Source organism: Monopterus albus, unplaced genomic scaffold, assembly GCF_001952655.1.
Source record: "Monopterus albus unplaced genomic scaffold, M_albus_1.0 scaffold25.1, whole genome shotgun sequence".
In the NCBI taxonomy this organism is placed as follows: Eukaryota; Metazoa; Chordata; class Actinopteri; order Synbranchiformes; family Synbranchidae; genus Monopterus; species Monopterus albus.
In genome coordinates this window covers 1,178,616-1,191,689 of record NW_018127905.1, presented here as the reverse complement: position 1 = coordinate 1,191,689, position 13,074 = coordinate 1,178,616, and the positions used below count along the sequence as shown (strand labels likewise).

General features: G+C 40.2%; 1 protein-coding gene across 3 annotated transcripts in view; it reads left to right on the top strand.

Annotated features, from left to right (window-relative positions):
- Positions 1–13,074, top strand: part of frem1a (Fras1 related extracellular matrix 1a) — a 58,031-nt gene that overhangs the window by 24,767 nt on the left and 20,190 nt on the right. For all 3 annotated transcript variants that reach the window (XM_020594902.1, XM_020594901.1, XM_020594903.1), the window contains exons 3-15: positions 4,634–5,088; positions 5,713–5,807; positions 6,479–6,789; positions 7,565–7,761; positions 7,883–8,206; positions 8,294–8,402; positions 9,107–9,238; positions 10,362–10,706; positions 10,800–10,942; positions 11,239–11,435; positions 11,541–11,631; positions 11,722–11,889; positions 11,970–12,178. In XM_020594902.1, coding sequence (XP_020450558.1) covers positions 4,846–5,088; positions 5,713–5,807; positions 6,479–6,789; positions 7,565–7,761; positions 7,883–8,206; positions 8,294–8,402; positions 9,107–9,238; positions 10,362–10,706; positions 10,800–10,942; positions 11,239–11,435; positions 11,541–11,631; positions 11,722–11,889; positions 11,970–12,178 — 2,564 coding nt within the window. In that variant the 5' untranslated portion in view covers positions 4,634–4,845. The remainder of the gene's footprint in view (positions 1–4,633; positions 5,089–5,712; positions 5,808–6,478; positions 6,790–7,564; positions 7,762–7,882; positions 8,207–8,293; positions 8,403–9,106; positions 9,239–10,361; positions 10,707–10,799; positions 10,943–11,238; positions 11,436–11,540; positions 11,632–11,721; positions 11,890–11,969; positions 12,179–13,074) is intronic.

Sequence of the window (13,074 nt, the reverse complement as noted above, 5' to 3'; positions counted from 1 at the left end):
CATATAAAACAGCTTCACTAGATTGAAACATTGTTTATCCATGCAAAGATAGAAGGAATGAGCTGCGAAAAAGACAGTAGAATGGAAACAAGCTATGACTGCAGCTCAGGAAGATTCAGGCACCTGTTGGTTATATTAAAATGTGTTTTATAGGATGTTTGTCCTCCACTGCTTTTAATAATTATAGTAACTCCATCAGGCATTAAATATGTTATAGTAAAACAAGCCTATGTTGGTGGTCAGTAAAAATACATGTCATTATTAGAATGTGTTTATCCTGGAGAAAACCATTTGTTTGTAATGAACATATTTCCTAACAAGCTCAGCACAAAACAAGACAAACTCAATAAGAGATCTGGAACGAGCTGGATAAAACTTATTGCTGTCTAAAAACTTTGCATTCCAGTTGTTGTCATAAGGCAGCAGTGTTGGTCTGCTCCTGTACTGAATATGAAGGTGTGGCTTTGTTGGTCTCATGTCCATGTTTCTGCTTGTTGATATGATTGTTTTTCCCAGTTTCTTGTGGTTCTGGCTTCTTCTCAACAGATATATTCTGTAATTATGAAACTTTGATTGTATGATACAGAACTGAGTGTGTTAACAGCTGTGTGTAATTTGGGATAATATTTTTAGCTTTTTTTTCTGAGAGTGAGAAGAAAATTGAATATCAGTCTCATGTAGCTACAGAACTGGAGTCAGAACTTGGTTAGCCTAGCTTAGCATAAAGCCTGGAAACAGGGGGAAACAGCTAGCCTGGCTTTGTGCAAAGTGCAAATTCACCCCAGAACAGAAATGATAAAACAACACTTTGTGGTTTTAGAGACAATTGTGTGCTGGAACTACTACTTGATGAATAATCCATCCTCCTAGGTTTTCGTCTCTGTAGAGTCACAATGGCATCAAACCTGGCAACTTCACATCACAACAAGACCCTGTGAAACTGCATGCAAGTTACTATTCACTCTTGAGGCTAATTGGTGGTCATGTTTATTCAGCTTCCTTGAATGCATCTTGTTGACATTATATGTGTTGTATAGCAACTGTAACATGACGCTCTCCCAAAACAGGAAAAGGGTCAACTGCAAACAAGGGCAGGACACTCAAAGTGCTGCAGGCAGCTTAACATTAGGACCTTTCCCAGCACTCCCACTTCCCATTTACTGCCTCCACACTGGGACTCCCATCAGTCAGAGGGCCATCCAAATATTTAACAGGGCAGATTACTCAAGCCGTGCCGGGGTTTGTGCTGATCTACACTCAACTCTGGCATGCAGTTGGGCTTTGTTTTGCTCTACATCTCATTTCTGACAAAGCTGCATGTGATGTAGCAGGGTGACAAATTAAAGGAAAAGCCTGAATAAATGAGTGGTTTCTTCCAGGATGACAGCGCTCCCATCCACAGGACACCAGGATTCACTGAATGGCTTGATGAGTATGAACATGATGCGAATCATATGCTGTGGCCTTCACAGTCACCACATCTCAACCCAGTTAAACGCCTATGGGAGATGTTGGAGCGACATGTTAGACAGTGTCTCCACCACCATCATCAGACCACCACATGAGGGAATATCTGTCGGAGGAATTACATTCATCCCTCCAGTAGAGTTCCACAAAATCAAAGCCAGGCTGCGCTGAAGTTGCTCTAGCAGCAGGTAGCAGCCCAGCACCTTACTAAGACCCTTTATGTTGGCTTTTGTGTTCTGGTAGGAAGATGCTGATATCTTTAACCTCTGTAAACAACAGATCAGTTGGTGGTAATTTTTACATTTATGTTTGTGTATAGATTTAACAAATGTCATACAACATGCTCAGTGAGGTCTAGAAGTGGTGTATTTTTGCCTTATGCCTCTTTACTTGCCTCAGCTTTACATACTGTAGCTCATGCTTTCGCCTGTGGCTTGTTATTGCCTATTTAACCTGCCTTGCCCTTGCAGTCAATGCAAGATTACAATTAGCCCTGTGTGTTACTCTTCTTCAATACAAAATGTGAAAAACCTGTGCACTAACCCCTCATTACCCTACTAAGTAGAATACCATATACACTATGTACAATACCATGTGCAATATCTGAAACTCTCAATTTTACCTGTTATCTTATTCCTGTATCACAATTTTATAAATTATTTTGTATTCTTGGGTGATCTTACATTTAGACTAGGTGTTTGTCCTTTTGGCTTTAAACTCTTTACTTGACTCCAGGAGAGCCCTGCACAAGAATTCTTATATGCCTAGACTGTGTGTTTATGCATAAATGGCTAATAAAAATCTTGAATCTTCTGTACCTGAGACCTCCTGACCTGGTTCTTTGCCTCTAACCACACAATCTGCCCCAGCCATGTGGATTTCCAATTCTGTTGTTTATTCTGCTGAAATATGACCTCTGCCCATCTCGTGGCCTACTCTTTAGGATTTGATACAGAGTGATAAGGTTCTGAGTGTTTCATCATTTAGAGTGTGGATTTTGAAGATTCAGCTTTTGACTAAGCTCAATTCTTCAGTTTTTTGATGTGCGCACACTAAAGAGGAACTGACCTGCTGGTGTCCTCTCTTCTTTCTGCTTATGCTACATACTTGTCATCTTGTTTCCTAAGTGGTCTCTGTTAAGATCTTACTCACCTGTGTGGGCTGTCACCTACTGCAAGAATCAGCTTGTTAAACTTACCTGTCTACTTACCTGTATGATGTGCCAACTCCTCTGCAAGTTGCCGTCTTACGTGCCACTCTGCCAATGCCTCGTTCTCTACCTTTGACCTGCAAACCAAAAATGGACCCAGCCAACAGCCTGCCTTTTGAAAAGCTTTTCAGGAGACACAAAATGACTTATACAGTTTACTGCAGTATTACCAGAGATGCGCTACACTTGCCAAGTTGGGAATCATATCTGCTGTAACCCATAAGATCATTAATTCAAAGGTCCAGTATACAGTATGTGTTCTGAATTCACTAGGCTCAGAAACTGCTGTTAAGTCTGGATGATGCTGTTGGATTTTTCTTTTGCTGTCTAAAAATCTGTTGAATAATTCAGTCTGCTCCAGTATCTAGGGCTGCCTCATGTCACCAGCAATGTGTCCCAGCCCATCCACGCAGCACAGCCAAGGTCTTCCTCTGTCTGTCACTGCACCAGGGCCCCCTGTCCAGTCTGTACCCAGGTCACCTGAGCAACAGCAGCTCAAGCCTGAGGAGGATTTGATCTTATGTTGGTTGACTTTGCTGACACCGAGTGTGCTGCATTTCTTTTTGGCCCTGATGAGCAGTGATTCAGGGCCTCAAGCACCTGCTTTTCTGTGCCTAAGCCGTCTGGCTGTTCAGGAACTCATTTTGAACCTGACCCAGAACTAGTGCCTGTACCTAAACTGGTAGAACTGTTGTCCAAGCCCGGCCACCCAGAGCAGGTGACCTTGCCAACACCTGAGCCTCAGCCTGCCAGGTGTCCAGAGTCTCCGCCCACATCTGCACAGAGTTTGCTTTCTCTGGATCAGGTTATAGTCCCAGGGTGCCCTCTGACGGTAAAGCTTAACCACTGCAAGCACCAAACCCCATAATAAACGCCTAAACCCTTTTGCCTGTCTGTCTTTGCATTTGGGTCGGCATTTATATATAAATGTGACGGGCAAGTTGTTTCCCACTGCACTTAAGATGAGGCCATGTTTCTGCTGATTAGTCAGCACAGTACAATTCCACTGCTCAGTTCAGGTGTCTCAATATTTTTGTCCTCCCTAGCTACATTTATGAGAGGGCCAGGATATTAAGAACACCTCTAAATATAATGTAGTCCAGTACAACACCACCTTTAATTTTAACCTCAATAATAAACATATAATTGAATTTATACATTTATGACAAGTTCACCAAAAACTGAAACATTTTGAGTTTCATAAACACAGATGTTAAGGTGGAAGTGTTGCATTGAATTGCACACAACTGTACATGTGTGCCTAAAAAGTGGCCAGTGAGTGTATATTTATTGCATAATATTTTAAAAACAAATAAACTGTATTTTGTAGCTAAATAGAAAATAACTTTGCACATTTCAGAGACCCCTGTGAAATATCATTTTACGATTTTAAGGGGATTCATGCACAAAAGCTGGTACACTAAGTCTTATTAGCAGACTACTGATTCTGCAGTACTTCTACATTAACTATTTATCTCATCACAATGTAGGAATGGAGTACATAATTGGTAGTAAAAGAATTAGAATACTCTTTTGCCTGGAGTTTAAACTTAGGTTTACCTCTGTCCCCTATTTCAGGATAACAAAGCAAATAGTCTCTTACTATCAGTCCACAACTGCATTTATGTTGTTGTCATATGTTTTGTTGTCACTACAAAAACTTACATTTGGTTCTTTTTTTTTTCAAGTTCTGCTGCTTAAACTGATTTTTAGCCAGTGCTTTAGCATGGCCAATCTAATTAATGAATGTAGCTTGAATTGTTTTTATGAAATGCAGTATTTGTACCCATTCTCATTCTGTTCTCTGTAGTGTTGCAGTTGTTTTTGTTAATTTGCTTTGTGAAATGTTGTGCTTTACACTTCAGGACAACTTAACATTTCTACAGTATTACAGAAATGAATAATAGGTATTTCTTGCCAAATGCCAAAGACTGAGTCATTTTAATTTCTTTACAGCACCTGACCAATTTTATGAACTGGCAGAAGCTCACATGATCTACATGCAGCTGAATCATCAAACAACCAGAAGAAAATACAACTTCTACTAAAGAAGAAAGACATCCTGTGGCTTACTAAAGTCTCATACTGAAGTGTGTTTCTGAAAGCAGTCCTGCTTTTGTTTTGAGCCCATGAAGACACTACGGGATCTGGGCTTGTGACTGAGAGCGATGGGTTCACAGGGTCAAATGCTGGCATGGACTGTACTTCTGGGGCATCTGCTGGGAATGAGCTCCTCATCGCAGAGTTCACTTGTGAAAATCAATAAGGGTCTAAAGGTGAAACGGGGTCAGACAGCTTACCTTCAAGAGGGTGACCTGCAGTTCCATATTCCCCATCAGAAGGATGCATGCAAGGTGGAGGTGGTGTTAAATGAGCCCATAACTCAAAGAGTGGGAAAACTTATGCCTCAGGTAACGGAAAAATTCACTTCCAATGAAGACAATTTAACATGTGTAGTAAAACCAAGTTATATACTTTGATGGTATGCATTACAATTACATACTGTCACCAGTCAGCCTAAGTTGCATGTCTTTGGACTGTGGGAGGAAGCCGGAGTACCCAGAAAGAACCCACACCGGCACAGGGAGAACATGTAAATTCCACACAGAAAGGTCTTGGGTCAGCCGTGGTTGTACCCGGAACCTTCTTGCTATGAGGTGACAGTGCTAACAACTGCACCACCTATTTTAGTTCTTGATTTGGTATACCGTAGCTGCTTGGCAGATACTCAGACAGAGTTTAAATACTGTATAATATTAAATCTGTTAGCATGTTCTTTTGTCATGCTAAGACATAGTGTAGACACATAAGTGATATACATCGATTTTAATGTAGATTAAAATCAGATTTTGGCTTTCACTCAACAGTGGGCAGTTACTATAAACACTTAATGCTGTTAAAACAGATTATGTAATATTTAAAAGGAAATAATATTTTTGTGCTATCAAATGAAAACTTACATCTATACAGTGCAACTAAACACACTCTCAATAGCAGGAAAAGCAAATGTAGTTTTACACATTTTCTTTGTTCAGGTATTTGATTGCCACTATCTGGCTGATGAAGTGAAGTATGTCCATAACGGTTGTCCATTGCTAAAGGAGGACACTGTCAAGCTGCGACTCTACAGGTAACACATCAGTATTAAGGTTGCAATGGTATGAGATTTTCATGGTATTACACATTTACTATTATTATCAGCTACAATGATTCTCAAAGGAATGAAAACAGAGGGTGTTTATTTATTGTAAGTATCGGTGCCTGTTGATTGAGCTGAGCTGCAGCGAATCAGTGTGAGTCCTTTTATAAGTCAGAGGTTAGCGAACGAACAATGTGGAAAATTATTCCAAGAGCGATTTTTATGACTGATGTTTATACGCTCACACTCTTTATATTTTGGGATTAAAGTTATAAACGGGACACACACTTTGACCTGTACAGAGAGATGGTGTTTTCGAAAGTGTTCGTTTTGTTATATCCAAAGTAATCCCACACTGCTGACTTTAATTTCCTTTTGGTGGAAGAAGTTTGGTGAAATCAGCCTCCTCTCTGCCATTTTTCTACTGCATGTGCATGCGTGGAATCTGATAGGTGGTCAGATTTTTTTTTTCAATAACAGTAATATGCAAATGTGCATGGTACGAAAACCATCAGTTTTTATACCATGGTATACCATGAAACCAGTACACCGCTGCAACCCTAATGTAGATATCATTCAAATGGGAAATAGGATTTTGGCCTTCAGATTTTGGTCTCTTTTCGCTGGTGTGGCAGGGTGATCATCTTATATTTTCTGACCAGGTTCACAGAGACAGACACACACATGGAGGTGTTTTCTCTCCATGTGGATATTATGGAACCTGAATGCAACATCATAAAGCTGGGACCTAAATCCATGGAGGTTCCTGAATTCTATGGCCTCTCCAATGCTGTTGATGGCAATGTGGTGTCCTTCCACTATGAGAGGAGGTCTAGTGTGGAGTGTACCATTCATCTGAGTAGCCATGACACCCATCTGCCGGCCCATGGCCAACTGGTGATTGGGGAGCCAGAGAAAGCCACCAAAAGAGGGGATGAGCCAGAGAGCTTCATCCAGCTACGCCAGCAGCAAGGTAATCTTTAAAACTGCATGACTGACAGCTGCTGATATCAAATGCTCAATCCCCAGATTATCCATAAGTGAATAGGAAACATTCTACCAACACAAAACAACAGATTTAACCCATCTACCTGTACACAGCCAGGTGCTGATAATGAGCTACAGTATGTAAGAGCATTAACAGGTGTTGTCTACTGCTCTTTGCATTCCTCAGTAACATGATTTAATCCAAATGCATCTGAATTACTGTTTTACAGGGAATGCAGGACTTTTGCCTCATAGTCAAGGTCAAAGGTCAAAGTGTTTATTTGTCATATGCACAGTTACGAAATCTGTTTCCCTGTACAATGAAATTCTTATTTTGCTGTCCACATGAATGCCACACAATACAAGTGAAATATAAAGTAGATGAGCAATAACACAAATCTAAATAGGCAGTAAAATCATAAATATAAGGCACTTTAAAGCAGAAAATGAAGTGCTCAAATAAAAATACAACAAGAACAATATAATGCAGAGAGAATATATGCTACGTGGGAGTGCAAAATGAGTATGTAAACAGTACAGATGGAAGATCAGGAGATCAGGGTTTCAAATTCTCCTGGCTACATGCATGTATTGAATTTTTTTATCAATGTAATTAAGATTCTTCCATAATTAACAAACTCTCATAGTGAAATAACTGAAGATACTGTATGTGGTCATAATATGATTTAATCAAAACTCTTTTGAAATTACATTTTACAGGAGATACATTTGTATGTGTTTATGCTTGTGTTATATTTCAGATAATAAAGCCAGAGCAATGTGCAAATCTGAAGACTGCCTTAAGGGTCTGAAGCTAGTGAAGTTTATCAAAATTCCCTGTGATGACTTCCTGGTGATGGGGCTGAGGTATCAGCACATAGACCCTCCGTCTCCAGATGTAGACTACATCTCAATCAGCCTGGACCTCAAGGATATCAGGAGTAGCAGTACATATCAGGTACAAGTAAACTGGCTACTTACTGCCTGTGTCACCTCAATAATTGTCTTTTTCTTTCTCAATTTCTTTTTAAGTACTAGTCTTGATTGTGGATTTGTTCTCTTTTTATGCTGTGCTGTAGTTTGAACAGGCCTGGATTCCAATACGGATAGTCGGTGCTATGCCTAACCAGCCTCCCAAACCATCATTTATGTCCATGTTTATCTTGGAGGTAGACCAATTCATCCTCACTCCACTCTCCACTGCAACACTAGATGCTGAAGATGAGGAAACTCCCAAACAGCTTTTGGTTTTTAACATCACCAAACCTCCTGTAGATGGCTTTCTTACACACCTGTCTGACCACACTCACCCAATCTCCTCCTTCACATGGCTGGATCTCAATGAAATGCTGATTGGGTATCAACCCCCAAACTCCTCACACACACAACGTAGGAATTATGAGGTAAAATCCTTCCTTATGCTTGACACATTATACAAACAATCATTTTGATTAGTTAATAGAGCCTGAAATTTTCATCTTCCCATCCAGGTTGAATTTGAGGTACATGATTTTTTCTTTAACAAGAGCCCATCAATGACTGTTCACCTATCTGTAAGGAATGCAGACACCAATGCACCCCGAGTGTCCTGGAACATGGGTATGTTAGCATTGTATTTATCTTGAAATAAGGCTCTTATAGGCATGTTTTTCTTCTGACACATGATTATAACAAGTTTGAGCTTCTCCTGCCAGCGCATGTTGTTAATGTGCTTTTGATGTGTGCCAGATTGCACTGCTAATGATTCCTCATTGAAATGTTTTCCCTGCAGATTTTTTTGCAGTAGCTTCCTAGCCCTATTTGAATGGATGCATGTTGCAGAAACAGTCAGTAAACAGCTGTGTGTTGCACTTTAACGGAGATGGGTAAACAAACTGTACTCACATAACATTAGGCCATGCAAAACCAGCCACATAGTCACAACAGTCTTTTGTCTTGTAAAAGTAGACCACAATGTTTGCAAATGCTTCTGATAAAGTACAAATCTCACATTTATGTGGCCTGTCCTAGTAGGTTTTGTTGTCCTTTTCCCTTTGTTCTGCAATTTGCTGAACAGGTCTGACCTTAATGTGCTTCCATATATCTGACAGTGTCACAGTTGAAGTAAGTAAAAAAAATGTGAATTGCATGCATTGCTGCATCCTGAGCAGCACTGAGTGCATTTTCTGACTATAAAAAGCTGGACTCTCTGGCAGTAGAGCTTGTGACTCTGATCATTTTGTTATCCTTCAGAATAAGGCATGGCTTATACAGTATTCTCAAGTGTAGTCTAACCTTTGACCCTATGAACAATTCTCTCATAGGTCTCAGCCTGTTAGAAGGTCAGTCTCGCCCAATAACATGGGAGCAGCTCCAGATTGTGGATAACGACAACCTGAATGCTGTTCGCATCATCACTGTCGACGGCCTGCAGCATGGACAGCTCACTGTCAGAGGTACACAACAGCATCTTCAGCTGTTATAAAATCTAACCAGCAGTTATGATTAGGGCTGAGCAATATTTGGATTAAATTGGTGATCTACAGCCATTGCATCCAACTTAGGTTGGAAGTCATTTTTCATGCTACTGGTTCAGTCACACCAATATTTAAAACAACAAAATTTCTGAGTAAAATCAGCCAAAAATGCACATTGACTTGAACTTTGCCAAACTTTGCCAAATAGCAAACCATGGTCAACTGGTCTTTGAGGGAGCTGAAAGGCAGAGAGCCCACGACAAAGTAAGCCATGCTAGTGTGTTCCCGGGTGGCTAGCATGACTGCTAGTCCTGTGAGTGGTCACCATGTCACCACGGTTTTAGGACCATGTACAGTATGTGCAGTTTTTATAAGAAATCACTTGACATTCTGAGGAAATACACTTACTGTACCTCCACTGGCTGCAGGGCAACTGATCTGGACTAAGAAACCTAACCTACCTGCAGAACTTTGATTTATTGTTTTTACATGCAGATTTTTGTATGAATGATTTTTAGAGATACTTGTAGGTTGACATTTTCTTACCTGTGGACAGAGCCAGGCTAACTGTTACCCCTTCTTTCTAGTCCTTGTGCTAAGCTAATTTGCTGGAGGTAGCTTTTACAGTACGAATATGTCCATCATTAAATAATAGTTCATCTAACCCTTGGTAAGAAAGCATATAAGAAAATCTGATGTGACATCTGAAGTGATTGTGATACATTAAAGTGATATCTATTCACAGCCATTTGTTCCAGGTTACATGTGTCTTTAAGTTGCAAACAGTTCAATCAAAGAGTGATGTTCCCTTTGCAGGTTTTGTTTGAATAATTTTCAGTGTCCTGCAGAGGTAAAAACATCTATTATTTCACAATTAAAAGCACAATAAGAAATGGAATAAATGCCAGAATAAAATTTATATATTTTATCAGGCACAAGTAAAAAAAAAATCCTGTCTTATTAACTTCCCACAGGTTAGGAATCATAGTTCTGGACAAACACAACCAGCATCACAGAGAAAACTGGGTGCCTCTACTAGACCACATACCAGAATACCGGTATGAGGTACAATGTTTAATTTGATGTTTGTTTGAAAATCCAGGTGGAAAGGGCTTCATGTTCACTGTCAGCAACATCAAGGCAGGCGTGGTTCGCTACCACCATGACGACAGTGACTCCACCAAAGACTGCATAATTTTTCGCATCACTGACGGTCACCATCAGACACGGCACAAGTTCCCCATCAAGATCCTCCCAAAGGACGACAGCCCTCCCTTCCTCATCACCAACATGCTGTTGGAGGTGTCTGAGGGCCAAATGACTCTGCTGAGAGGCTCCACCCTCCAGGCTTCTGACATGGACTCCAGTGATGACTACATCCTTTTTAACATCACCCGATGCCCAAGGGCAGGAGAGGTCATGAAGATCCCAGGACCAGGGCTCACAGGTCAGGAGAATGGACTTGATTTTTTTTATAGTGCTGTACCTGCAATTTGTTTTCATTTTTATTCATATTATTTTTGTCTTAAATTTAATCCAGGTTATCCTGTGAGCCACTTTCTACAGAAGGACCTGTCTCAGTCCATGGTTTACTATCGACACATAGGAAACAAGGTGTTTGATGATTCCTTCGAGGTGGTGCTGTCTGATTTCCATGATCCACCCAACCTGTCAGAGCCTCAAGTGGGTCACAGAAACAATATACTGAAGTTATTTAATTAGGGACAAGCTAAAGTATGGTCACAAAATGTTTTATGTGTTAATGTAATACTATACTAATAGACCTTTGGTTATAGGGTTTGCAAACTGCAGTTAGTGTTGTCCTCTGATTGGATGCAGAACTGAAATGACCAATGCAATACTGATTTTAAAACCAGAAACTGCATTGAGAACACAGGTTTAAGAGAAGTTCTTTTGCCAAGAAAATTCATCACAGACTTGTACATGGCATTTGATTCATGTAGTAATGTTGTTTTCAGGTTGTGATAGTTCATATAGAACCTGTTCCAGATCAACCGCCCAAAGAGGTTCCCGGTTCCAGTCGACATCTTGTAATCAAAGAAACAGAAGTGGCCCATATAACACGACAGCACCTTCACTTTGTAGACCAGGATTCCCCAGAGAGTGAGCTGACGTACACAGTTACAACTCTACCATTCTACACTGGTCCTCACAGGTTGGTGTGTCCATGCCACCAGAAAACACAGTCTGGAAAATAAGGTGGAAAATTGTGGGACAGTATTTTGAACAGTCTGAATTGTGCTATTGTTTTGATGAGTAGCAGTTCTGATGCAGGGCGACTGTTCCTGGTGGACAGTATACCCAAATTCACTAAAGATGCCAGTGCACCAGTTCTGAGGCTCTTCACACAGGTACTACTTTTAATTTTTAATGCAGGAATACATTATAGCTGCATGCAGGGAGACTAGCTTATCCAAAATGTATCCTTTGTTTGTCCCTAGCATGCAGTGAACTTCCTGAAGGTAGCTTACATGCCTCCCATCATGGACATTGGCCCTTCTCTGCAGTGCATCCAGTTTATTCTCTCTGTAACCAACCACCTGGGCAAAACAGTCACGGGGATTTGTTTTAACATTACTGTGATACCAGTGGACAACCAGCCGCCAAAGGTGAAAAAAGTTCATTATTTCATTTTTTTGCATGTCGATATGTGTCTATATAAAAAACATGTGAATGCATTCTGTTTCAGGTTGTCACCAACCCTCTGACTGTAGACGAGGGCGGGGCGAACTGGCTCAGCCCTGAACACTTGCTGCTGTCAGATGTGGACTCCATGGAAGAAGCCCTGCAGGTGGAGCTGCAGAGGGAACCACAACATGGAGTTCTGCAGCTAGGCGGCTTCCCACTAAATCCAGGCCAGACTTTCACTGTGCCAGACCTGAAAAGCCTGAAAGTTAGGTCAGACATCTTGTTTCATTCATCTCTTCTCACCCTATGAGATTTAAAGGGTCAGATTACCCAACATAACACAAATCACTGTATTTTCTTCCTTACCTCTAATGGTTTCAACAGATGTTATCATTTTTACAGGGACTATTTTTTTGTTAAAACGTAGTTTTAAAAAAAACTGTTTACAGCAAGGTGTGTATTACAATATGCATTATTTGTGTGTGTACTGTGCAGTAATTGTAAAATATTATGAAAGTGAGCATGAAATATCATGTTTTATCTGAGAAATAGTACTTTGACTCAAATTACAGGTTTCTTCAGGAGCTTTTAACTGCAGTTCACAGTCTTCATCCGTGGATGGAATTTGTGGTCATCATGACCGCTTTAAACCATGACAGTCTTTTGCTAATGAAGACCTTGGGATACAATCAAAAGCTTCAGGAGAAACTAATAAGTAGATCTTGAGTCAGGATTATTTTGTCAAACAAAGGGCAGGTAAAATATTATTAACTCTCATAATCAACCACCAGCCAAGTATATACAGTCATGGCCAAAAATACCGGCACCCCTGCATCTCTTTCAGATAATGCACAACTTCTCCCAGAAAATTGTTGCAATCACAAAGTCATTAGTACATTCTTATTTATTTTGTTTGCATTGGAATGACACAAAAAAGCTGAAAAAAGCCAAGTGTGATGCATTCCACATAGAACTCCTAAAATGACTGGACAGAATTATTGACACCTTTTGTAAATCATAAGAAATAGTTGTATTTCAAGCATGTGATGCTCCTTTAATTTGTAATAAAACTGACCTTTTGCAATCAAATCACACTTACAATGAGTTAAAATGGAAAAAAGAACTTCAATCAACTTCCAAATACATTTAAACTGTATATATATATA